This window comes from Syngnathoides biaculeatus, chromosome 4 (assembly GCF_019802595.1).
Source record: "Syngnathoides biaculeatus isolate LvHL_M chromosome 4, ASM1980259v1, whole genome shotgun sequence".
NCBI lineage: Eukaryota > Metazoa > Chordata > Actinopteri > Syngnathiformes > Syngnathidae > Syngnathoides > Syngnathoides biaculeatus.
Window position 1 is genome coordinate 3,137,627 of NC_084643.1, and position 12,041 is coordinate 3,149,667.

The 12,041-nt window shown below is 44.3% G+C and overlaps 1 protein-coding gene across 1 annotated transcript; it reads right to left on the reverse strand.

Annotated features, from left to right (window-relative positions):
• Positions 1–792: 792 nt before the first annotated feature.
• dpysl2a (dihydropyrimidinase like 2a) lies at positions 793–10,610 on the reverse strand. Its single transcript, XM_061818213.1, has 14 exons — positions 10,268–10,610; positions 7,428–7,516; positions 7,011–7,195; positions 6,701–6,865; positions 6,364–6,425; positions 6,165–6,245; positions 6,033–6,101; positions 5,824–5,944; positions 5,586–5,742; positions 3,378–3,519; positions 3,124–3,294; positions 2,783–2,962; positions 1,257–1,440; positions 793–1,190 (listed from the first exon to the last, which is right to left on the reverse strand). The coding sequence occupies exons 1-14, from the start codon at positions 10,307–10,309 to the stop codon at positions 1,099–1,101; spliced, it is 1,740 nt and encodes a 579-aa protein (XP_061674197.1). The 5' UTR covers positions 10,310–10,610; the 3' UTR covers positions 793–1,098.
• Positions 10,611–12,041: the final 1,431 nt, after the last annotated feature.

Genomic DNA, 12,041 nt, shown 5'->3' on the forward strand with positions numbered 1-12,041 from the left:
TACTTAAAACAAAAGTTGATAAAAAGATAAACACATATATGTACGTTCGCTGTGTTCGTCTTTCTGAGACGTCCATAGCGAACATGAGCGCTCGGCGACAAGTTGTCGAATGGCACATGTTCAAGCACGGATGGGGATGTTTCAGACTGGCCGGAAGTTTACAAAATATATGCACATGCGCATAAATCACAAAGAGACTTTTCAGCACCAGGAGTGCTCAGACAGTCATACTGGTGAAGCCCTCTTAGCGCTACGCTAGCATGTTACTCCCGTGTCCAAGTGATTTTTACCGGTATGTTTTTTTTAACCAGCCCTGTTAGCGCAGCGGCGCTAGCGTTAGCGTGGTGGCGCTAGCGTTAAACTCTCTGTGCACCGTCTTTCTTTGTAAATATCTCGTGTTTCGATGTGGGAGTTTGTGGCTTTAACGCAAGTGCGTCTCATGTATGTACCAAATGGTATTTCCTTTACAAATGTAGTGGGTGAGGCGCTCCGTACGCCGGGAATTATGGTAAACGTCCTAAAATGCCCAATTGGTACAAGACTGAATCGCGTTAGGACTCTGACGAATATCGAGGTCAAGAGGACAAAGTAAAAAGATTAAACATGTAGCAACAGTTCCCTGGAATCTTCCCTATGAGATGAAATTAAATTAAGAAGTGCTTTCCTTTGTGTTAAATACAGCAAAATAGAGATTGACAATAGAAGTGTGTGGTGCACAACAAATCAGGAGTGACAAACCGCCAGTCCTATGGCGCACCCCCCCCCCCCACCCCACCCTCTCCCACCTGCAACTTGGTGCAATTGCAGATTCTGGTCCATCTCAGCAAATTAGAATAGATTCTTTTTGTAATTTATTGCGAGGACATACCTACAAAAAGACGACAGATGTGATTTTTTTTTTTTTGGTTTGTTTTGTTCTCAAATTTGTTGCGGAGCTGTGTGAGGCGTCATGCTATTTTCTTATTGCATTTTTCAATTGAAAAATCACATCGATAGTCATCTGCCGGCTTCTTTTGCACAATTGATGTAGGTATGTCATTTTCAATAAATTTGAGTAAATACATTCTAATTCATTGGGACGTCCCTGTATAAAAGACTTTAACCGAGACTGGTGATGTTAGCTTTTCCTCCAGGGGGAGCCACGATGCGCTGGGTGTTCCGGCGTGGAACGTTGTCATCAATTTGGGCGCCTAACAAAGACAATATTTATTGCAATACACAATCACATTTAGACCGCAAGGACGTGACTCGCTTACCTGACAGACTGAAGCCAGACTGGTGGAGGTTGCGCACGGGCTGCTGAATAAATTGCTGCTGCTGTTGCTGCTTGGTGGGAGAGGTCTTCACGGCGGAGACTGGGATCAGGACCTTGGGGGTAAGTATCACCTCGCACACGGGCCCGTCGTACTGACCCCGGGGGACTCCACGCAACTCTGTCAGCTGAACATTCAAATATATGCGTCATCGAGGTGGCATTTACGACTTGCCGCCTAACAGAAGCGATTCCCAACCTTTGTGCCGTGGCGCATTTGCGTGTCGTGAGAGATTCTCGGGTGTGCTGCGGGGAATTAGCCAATGCTGCTTAATTGGTGTGAAAATTGTAAATATTCAGTACATTCACCGTTCAAGATTTGCAAATTCATCTTTGATAATTTTTTTTTTTTTTTCTAACCCATCCTCCTCCCTTATTACAAAACCTTTTTTCTGTTAGCGTGCCCAAGCCATAAAAGTACTCCTTCTGCCCCATCTTTTGGCATTTTGGTACCAAGGAACTATGTCAAAGTGAGTTGAAGACTTGTATTCAGACAAACGTAGTGCTTTGCCGGCATCTCGCGGCGTCTATAGAGCTCGTGCACGTGACGTCACCATTTTCACGCCGCTATATTGCCGGTCAAACAGAGCTGCTCGACATTGAACCGGAGCAGAATATACACAATGCCCGAGACTTGTTGTGCTGTTTGTTGTTACAAAAGACGAGACAGATATTCAAAGAGATCGTTCTATGGAATGCCAGCTAAAAAGATCGCCCTAACCCTAACCCGGCAATTAGACGTGATGGATGGTGCCCAACCGAATACACACAACTGTGTACCGATCACTTGACTTCAGGTAGGAATTATTCTTCTCAATCTTAAACGCCCAAGAAGTATTTATAATGCCAAGCTGGCTCATTTGAGAACAATGCGTTTAAAAAAAAAAAAAAAAAAAGACAGGGAGACATCTTTAACGTACACAGAAGCGTGTTGCGGCCACACCTCTCCCCAACAGACATTTTTTTTTTTAAATATGCATTGTTCTCAAATGAGTCCAAAGCATATTTAAAAAAAGAAAATACTTTTCCGTGTAAATCTCGATGACTTACTCACCAGATACACGCGTAGATCCAGTTGTCCAAGACAAGTGGAAGCGGATTAACAATCCACTTTCTTTATCGGCGAAAACATCGACTTCTGCAGTAAATATGGTATCTCTCATTTGTCCACGTACCTTCATTTATTATCACCTTGTAAATGTTTAACGGTATCAGACAAAACCCTGGGCATCGTGCTATAAGACATACTTTCGTGCCGTCTCCAACTGACTTAGCATTGAACACTGCTTTGTTGGACCGTCAAGATGGCCACTCATGTGACTTCGATGTTAATATAAATCTTTTTAAAGAGGGACCTCAATGCCCCCTCGGTAGGGCTCAGTGCTTAACGGTGCAGGTGAACAACGTATGCCTCGGCTCAAAAGATGTTGGGAAACAGCGACTTAGATCATTCTTTCCCTGCACTCGCACCCTGCTGCGAGCCTTTATCTTCTTGTACACGTGGTCCGGAAAGGCTTTACGGCCGACGTAGCGCCCGCAGCCCTCTGTCGTGTGAAGACTGCCCTCTTCCATCACAACTTTCCCCTGGCTGATCACCACCAGAGGACCGCCGCGCACTTCTGTGCCCTCGAAGATGTTGTACTCGACAGTCTAGTGGGACAAGAGGAAGCCAGAGACCGGAGTCAAAAGCGGTCTTCGTTGACGTACATCCACCCATCCAACCTCCGAACTGTGAGACAGACAAACTAACCACTCTGTCCCACCCTATTTGTGAAATTCAGCCGACCCCCACCCCCACCATCTACAAATACCGAGTTGTGGTTCTTGGCCGAGATGATCTTGGTGACGTCCGGGTCCCACAGGACGAGGTCGGCGTCAGAACCCACGGCGATGCGGCCCTTGCGGGGAAACAGGTTGAAGATCTTGGCGGCATTGGTGCTGGTCACTGCAACAAACTGGTTCTCATCCATCTTGCCAGTCACCTGGTGAGATGCACCATGGGAAACTGGTCTCAAAACACACGCAAAGAGGACGTTGGTTTGCCGAGGGATTCATCGGGCCTCACCACGCATTTATCCCAAATCAGGGACATCCTCTCTTCGGTGCCATTGGTGCCCTCCGGGATTAGGCTGAAGTTGTCTTTGCCGACTGCGCGCTGCGATGTCTGGAAGGTGCAGTGAGCGCTACCAGTCACCTGTAGATCCCCACTGGATGTGACACGATGCAAAAAAAAAAAATATTTAGATGGCAATACAACGTTCGGAAGAACAAACCGGGACTGGGACATCATCGCTTTCTTTTTTGTGATATCTTGAAAAAAATGTGCAATAAATTACCTACATAAAAGTTCCCCTTCCCAAAACATGATTCCGGTCTGACCTTTTTGTGTATTTCAAACTATCCATCCATTTTCTTTTTCCGCTTATCCTCACGAGGGTCGCGGGGAGTGCTGGAGCATATCCTAGCTGTCAACGGGCAGGAGGCGGGCCACACCCTGAGTTGGTTGCCAGGCAATCGCAGGGCACATCGAGACAAACAGCCGCACTCACAATCACACCTTGGGGCAATTTGGTGTCTCCAATTAATGTTGCATGTTTTTGGGATGTGGGAGGAAACCGGAGTGCCCGGAGGAAACCCACGCAGGCACGGGGAGAATAGACAAACTCCACATAGGCGGGGCCGGTATTCGAACCCCGGACTCCAGAACTGCCACCAGTACTGTAGGATTCTATTTTAAAATATAAATATAAAAACAAGAGATAATGCATGCAAATAATTGATAGAAATATATATAACAGAGAATTAATTGGATACTCTAAATTGACCCGAGGTGTGATTGTGAGTGCGACTGTTGTCTGTCTCCATGTGCCCCGCAATTGGCTAGCAACCAGTTCAGGGTGTACCGTGCCTCCTGCCCGATGACAGCTGGGATAGGCTCCAGCACTCGAGCAACCCTCGTGAGGATAAGCGTCAAAGAAAAAGGATGGATATATATAACAGAGCATTAATCAGACACTCTAAATTGGCCCTAGGTGTGATTGTGAGTGCAACTGTTGTCTGTCTTCATATGCCCTGCGATTGGCTCGCAACCTGTTTCCTGCCCGATGACAGCTGGGATTTGCTCCGTCACTCCCGTGACCCTCGTGAGGATAAGCGATATACAACAGAATTATAAGAAGTGAATCAGCAGAACATCATGTGACAAAGCCTGGCAAAACGTAAACTGCTGACTTTGGATGTATGCTACACTAAACGAGCATGACGACTGTTTGATGACATGATTGTTTGAAGCCCAATTTGCTGAACTTTTGTTTACTTTATGACTAAACGAAAGTTGTGTATACATGTACATTCTTTTTCTTGAAAGGTGGAAAATTCATAATTCAAGGTATCACTGAACACTGCATCACAGTCTTCTAAAATAGCATAAAATGAGTACTGTAATTTCCGGCCAATAAGCCTCAACTTTTTTCCCATGCTTTCAACCCTGCAGTTTATGCAGTGATGTGACTAATTTGTGCATTTTTTTTTCTAACGGCCACAAGGGGGGCACTCAAGCAGAAAAGGTAAGCGTGAGACTGGTGGAATATATGTGCCGAGGAAGTGACTTTTACGTGACTTGTTTGTTTTTAAACGGCCCTGTTAGCACTGTGCTAGCGTGTTACTGCCGCATCTCTGTGATTTTTACCGGTGTGTTCTTTTCTTTTTTTTTTTTTAATAGGCCCTGTTAGCGCCGCGCTAGCCTTAGCTCTGCGCTAGCATGTTTCTGCAGTGTTACTGCCACGTCTCAGTGATTTTACCAGTATGTTTTTTTTTAATTGGCCCTGTTAGCACTGCGCTAGCGTGTTTCTGCTGTGTTACTGCCACGTCTCAGTGATTTAGGTATGTTTTTTTTTTCTTTTTTTTAACTGGCTCTGTTAGTGCTGTGCTACCGTGTTGCTATTGTGTAGCTGCCGCCGCTGTATTTTTTTTTTTTTTATAACCATCTCTGTTCGTGCTACCGTGTTGTTGCTATGTTAAGATAAGTTAAGGTATTAAAACTTTGAAAACTGCCCTGCTAGCGCAAAATTCTCTGTGTACCGTCTTTGTCAATATCTCGTGTTTCAATGTGGGTACTTGCGGCTTTTTGCACAGTTGCAGCTTATGTATGTACCAAATGGCATTTCCTTTACAAATGTACTGCATGAGGTTTATAATCTGGTGCGCTCTGTAGGTCGGAAATTCCGGTATTAGAAAAAAAAAAAAAGTGTTATCTTTGATTCTCAACACCAACCATGACAACAGGGAGCTGAGGTAATCAGGGGTGGTGGGATCCGGACTGAGTGGTGGAGAAGTGACGTAGGTCGCAGCCTTGGCCCAGTTCTTGCTCCAGTAATGGGTCCCGTCTGTGCCCAAACTTGCCGAGATGGGCTCTCCGAAAACAACAGAACCTAAAAAGAGCGGACAGGAGCGTTGTAATATCGAAATATACTCCACCAGAAAGGGAAGTGGACAAGATTTACGTGACGTACCCTTTTTCCTGGCCAAAGCGATAACATCGGCGGCACTCTTGCTCATCACCTTGGTGATGTAGACAGGACAATTGGTCTGATTGGCGATGGTGATAGAGCGATTGACTGCTTCCGCCTCCACCTGTGGTACGTGCACACAACACAACAGTTCTCCTTCCTGTCGACCTCTCTCAAGCCCTCCGATGCGTTGAAATTTCAAGGCTCCTCACCTCTTCTGGGCGGCTGAGTACGTGACCTTCAGGCCCAGTTATACCCAGCTCCAGAATACGTCGCTGCTCCTATTAAATCCAAACGTCATGTTCCAAATTCAAGAACGCTGCTCACAAACATTGAGTTTTTACCTCAGCAATGATGTCACCATTCTCAGCGTGCACTTGAGCGATGGCACCGAGGTCTCTGATGACACTGAACACCTCGTAAATCTAAAATAGCGAAATGAAGAGGACTGAGCTCACGAGCATGAGGCACGCGACGATGTCAAACTCGCAAAGCCAGTGGAAAGAGAAGACCTCGCTCGTGGCACCCAAGAGCTAAGCCTACCTGAGAGTCAGAAAGCTGAAAAACATCCTTATAGGCCAAATAGACCAGGAAAGAGTTGACACCTGAAGATAGAAAACTTATGAGAGCCAAAAGTGGAAAAAAAGAGAGCAAGAGGGAGAACCCAGAGCAAAGGAAGAAGAGTAAAACAAAAAAATAAATAACCATTATAAAGGAGACATGGGAGAGTCTTGTGAAAATGCTTTTGAACACCATGCAAGGACTGAAAGAGGAAAAAGGGGAGATTTGTTGAGACGCAAATACTCGACTGGATATCTGTGGCTGCACCTTCTGCAGTAGCAGTAATTTAGTGGTCCGATTGCAAGTGCTGACTGCGTACCGTGTTCCTTCACCAAAGTCTCCATCTCCTCCTGAGTGCCTTTTTTCCAGTCGGTTATGTCCACGTGGAGAGAGTAGTCGCAACAGGATTTGCTGTCAGCCGATTCTCGCCACTGCTTGAAAGCTGCCACCAAGCCTGTGCCAGGATCCGGCACCACGTGGTCAACTGGAGAACACGCAGCCAAATACAAAAAATTTTTAAATCGTGAAAATGTAATGTGCGGAACCTAGCCTGGTAACATGAATCTCTGTGATGGGATTTGTGCGACTTCGTTGAAAACGCGCTGAAGTCCGACTGCCGGACAACTTACTGATCATGGTGGTGCCCCCCGCCAGGGCTGCCCTGGTGCCCTGGTAGAAGTCATCTGCTGCCACCATGCCTCGGTCGGGCATCTGGAAACGGGTGTGCACGTCGATGCCTCCGGGCATCACCATCCTACCGTGAGCCTCTATGATCTTAACTCCCCCCGGGACAATGAGGTTGTCACCTATTTGCCTGGAAGGACAAAAAAAATAATAATAATTAAAAAATCTCACCCATTTAAATTCTAATGAAGCAAAAAAAAAAAAAAAAAAAATGCAGGTAACCATCATTCAAACCATATATCATTTTTGCTGAAAAATATGGATTTTTCTGATTAAAACATTTAAAATTTGAACATAAATGCTTATAATCGACCATAAACAAAATTATAATTTACTTAAACAATGAAAAACTTCAAACTTACTTGATGACTCCATCCTCCATGTAGATATCGGCCATGAAAGACTGATCATCATTCACGATCTTTGCTCCTTTTATGAGGAGACGGTCACTCTGCAAGGCAGAGACGATTTATTTTCCAAACTATCTATCAAGATATGTATTTTCTGTAGCGCTTCTCCCCAATAGCGCTTGTGCACCTACGTCATACAATCACGTGACTTTTGTTAACGTCGCCATATTGCCGGTCAAGCTAAGCAATGCTCGATGCTAAGTCACGGAAGTATGTCTTGTAGCTTGATCTCCCACACGTCTCCCACAATGTCGACCGGCTCTGTTTGACCGGCAATATGGCGCCGTGAAAATGGTGACGTCACGTGCTCGAGCTCTACAGGGTCACGGGTGAACTGACGTTTATCCGAGCTGACTTTAGGGCAGGCAGTGGAGGACGCCCGACAGCCAATTGCGGCCTGTGCGCACACAGACGTATAATCATGTTCAAACCTATGGGCCCTTTCGATGCTCCGGTTAACCAAGTATGCATGTTTTTGGGATGTGCTAGAGGCTGGAGTACGCCCCAACCCCCCAAAAAAAGACAAGAAGCGCAGGGAGAACATGGACACCCCACACACGACGGCTTGAGTTAAGATTTGAATCCAGGACCACTCACCCACTTTGGGCCAATTCTGTCTCCATCATCCAAGAGAGACAAGAGTGTGAATTGCTGGCCTACTTTTCAATGGTTCCTTCTTCACGCTCACAAAGACATGGCCGCCAGTTATTAAAGAATATAAATTAGGGAAATTATCCCAGCATGACTTATCCGGATTGACATGATAAGGAGTGCGTCTTTAGTCAGTCTATGTTTGGTTAAACAAAACACACTTTACTAAATATTAATATCGTTGTGATGTTTTCATTTTGTAGCGCCAGTGTTGCAATGGACCTTTCCGGCCTGTCAATCACTTGTACAATAATAGCCACTCAGACAGCCGCATTGTCTTAACCCCCCGGCTTGACACGCCCCTGCCGACATGTTGTCCCACAAGCAATCCTGGTTGTCAGTAGCGTGCGCTTGGAAAAGTTAATGTTACCAAGAAAATGGTCCTCAAATGGGCCCGTTGAACATGCAATTCTGATGAAAGATATCCGGATGATTCATTTTCCAAAGCCTTAAAACGCAGTTGACGAAGTGTCTACGATGGATTAAGGGTCGCGGAAGAGCGCACGTACAACTAAATGTGGACAATATCAATAAACACAAGGCTGTATGTTCGAAGGTAAGTGAGGGAGAAGTATCTTCTCTGAGTTTGATAGAATTATTATCACTGCTTTATACATTGCAAGAGAACAACTTTCACTTTGTTAGTGTATCACTGACCTGCTGCACGAAATGTGTCATGTTTTATGCTGAAGAGTCGGGTTAGTGATACGCAAATGCGCGCTGTCGTGCAAGAGAAATGTCTATTAGCCCATTTGTATCACATCAGACTTTTAAGACCGAGCACTGGGTTCGATTATGAGCCAAATCAAATAAATACACCCACTCACTCATAAAGACTACAATGATATTACTCGTGATCTTTGCAAGTAAAAAGTACTCACCCTGCTTGACATGCGCAGTACGATTCCACTATTTTATCCTGTTGGATTTCAATATGAAGTTTGTGAGGCGTCAAATGTTTTTTGTATCAATCGCCAACGTTTCGCTGTAACTCTGACATTCCATCCTGCTCCGTCCAAAATCTTAGTTCCGTGTAGATATCCTTGCGTGAAATAGTTGAGACCTCTCTGTAGAACTCTCTTGGACAAGTCTTAGGTATTTGGCAAAAAACATACCCCAATATTACCTGGAATACGCGATACAGAATCGACTTCAAAAGTGCCATGTTCAATCGCCATTTTGGAAGCTTGTTGGACATGACTAAGGGGGTGGAGCTCAAGATCGCCATCGGAAAGGTCCATTATATTGCGCACTGGTAGTGAATGTCAAGATACCAGTCACTGTGTATCACCCCGACCAGTCCACTCTGTTAGATTGTTTGTGACAACAATGACTATAAAAGACCTTATGTTGGTGTAAATCAAAACCATGCAAAAATCTATTGGCATCGTTCATTAACCGTACAAAGGACTCAATGTGAAGCAGATTAGAATACACTATTCACATACTACAGTACTGTATTATTACAGCTGTAGAACACGAAGTCAGTACAACAAGCGAAATATTACCATGGTTGTGAAAAGACTCGAACAAACGAGTGTAAAACTAAAGGCCCCACAGGTCATCTGTCACCCTCCTAGGGGTCAATTCTTACAATAGCCAATCATTGACCTTTGTGATAGTAATATTGCAAACGATTATAGTCAAGATGTGTGTGTCGGATTAGCAATGGAATGCACCTGCACGACAACTGACAGCTACCTGTTGTCAGGAACCCAGACGCACTGCAGCTTTGCCCGCATGCCCGTGCAACTCCCTTCAACGCACACTCGCCATTATTTGACGTTGCTCAGTCAACGTCGCCCGAACAGCTGAACGATTAGCGCTTTTGGGCTGGGTGCCGTCCGCTGACCTACTTTACGCGGATTTTCAGCCTTTCGACTATCACGAAATTCGCGCTTTGCTACGGAGCGAGGTTCAAAACCTCAGCCACAAAATAGGAAAATTTGTGCCAAAATAATTGCTCGTTGCACCTATAATGAAGGTGAACGGTGTGGGGGGGGGGGGGGGTATGTACTGCTGATGCTGCTGTACGACGGCCAAGCGTTCGCTAGCCTACGGTAGCGTGTAATTTTATTTATTTTTTTTTTTTAAATGGAGAAATATACAGCGGCCTAGGGTAGAAATAAGAATATACTCACAGTGATTCGAGGAATATTCTTTTTTCCTTGGTAACCCGACATTTTAGTGATCCCTCCAGCGGTCGGCTGCCACTCGGCTAACGCTAGCTAGCAAGACTAAAAGCTCAGCAGCCTCTCTGAGGACAAAAAAAAAAAAAACTAAAATAAAAATTGAATGGATGCTCTAATGGACAGTCGACTCCCGGGGCAATTCGTACCTGCCTGAGAATGACGTTTACAAAGTGCTACGCGACGTGCTCATTGGGAACGAACTTCTAAATGTCGGACTATCATTGGAATGATTGGATTTGTGCAGGAATGATTAAGATCCCACAAGACAAGACAAGTCTCAAGAAAGGGGCGCAATCCTTGCGCGCATGCGCAATACCCCACCCTAGTCAGCCACAGCTCCATATTGTTGGAGGGGCTCAATCCTATTGTCATATTTTGATTTTCTCAACTGAATTTTATTGCAACGCGAATGCCTTGCAGAGGTTTATTTGAATTAATGTTCAGAAATCTGTTAGTGAGCGCTTTCCTGTGCAGAAGCTTTCCACCTCCCAGCTGCGTGTGGCACATTAAAATGTTCATTACACAGCAAGATCATTTCATAGGCGTGCATTAGGATTCACATTTAAAAAAAAAAAAAGGGTCATTCTATATGCATTTAAATCACCAAAAATTTCGTAACAGGGCGGGCTCTCCAGCAACAAAGCCGTTCTTAAGGATTTACTGCTAATCTAGGTACAGTTTTTAAAAGTCAAATACCAAAGAATGAAATGAAGAGTAAAAAACTGTACTGTCCATAAACATTGAAAAGTACAGTAACGGGATTTATAAAAATAAACAGGCTTTATGCAAAGCGACAAGATTAATAAGAATATCGTAATTGCATGACTAAAATCCTACCAATTCCATTTGTATTTATTTTTCAGTGAGTCTGTTGCATACCACTAGTGGTACTCCTACGACATTATGAGACTGACTGCTGTAACCCAGTTAGGGGAGTCAAGAGTGCTGGCCCCACTAAACTCTCGGCTCCCCTCAAGCTTTCCTCCCAAGAGGGGAGTTTTTCCTTTGGCTGCGTCCCCAAAAGCTTGCTCACTCTATTCAAAGGAACGTGTATGGAAGTAAATTAGTGCCACCAGGATTTGAATTTGAAATCTAAAGTGATCACATTTTCTTTTCTTTTTTATTTTATTTATTTTTTCCACATTTTTATATTCAACCAGACAAAAAAAGAAAGGAAAGAAAAAAGTAAAAAAGGAGAGAAAAAATACAATTAATTTACATTTATTAACAGTGGGATAATAATACCTGTATAAATGACAGAAGTGTTCACATTTTCAATAGTTGCTACAATTCACTGTCTGAAATTCACCGTCTGTGCCACCATGCAGGGTTACTTCAGGTCAGAACCGAACAGCCAGCCAATCCAGTTACGTTTTCTTTGTATGTGATGTCACGTGACTAAGAAAGCATAACGGCGACTGGCTGGGTGTTCGGTTCTGACCCGAAGTAACCCTGGCTAATGGCACAGACGGTGAATTTCAGACAGTGAATTGTAGCCGGTTGAATTGTCAACATTGAAAGTTACAGTGAAATACAACTTTTGAAAATGTGATCACTTTACATTTCAAATTCAAATACTGTTTTCTGCGGCATTTCAAATTCAAATCCTGGTGGCACTAATTTGCTTCCAAAAACGTGGTTCTGGGCCTGCTTCAAATGTAAATTGTCCCGTGACAACATTTGTTGTGATTTCATGCTATATACATGAAATAGCGCAAAAAAA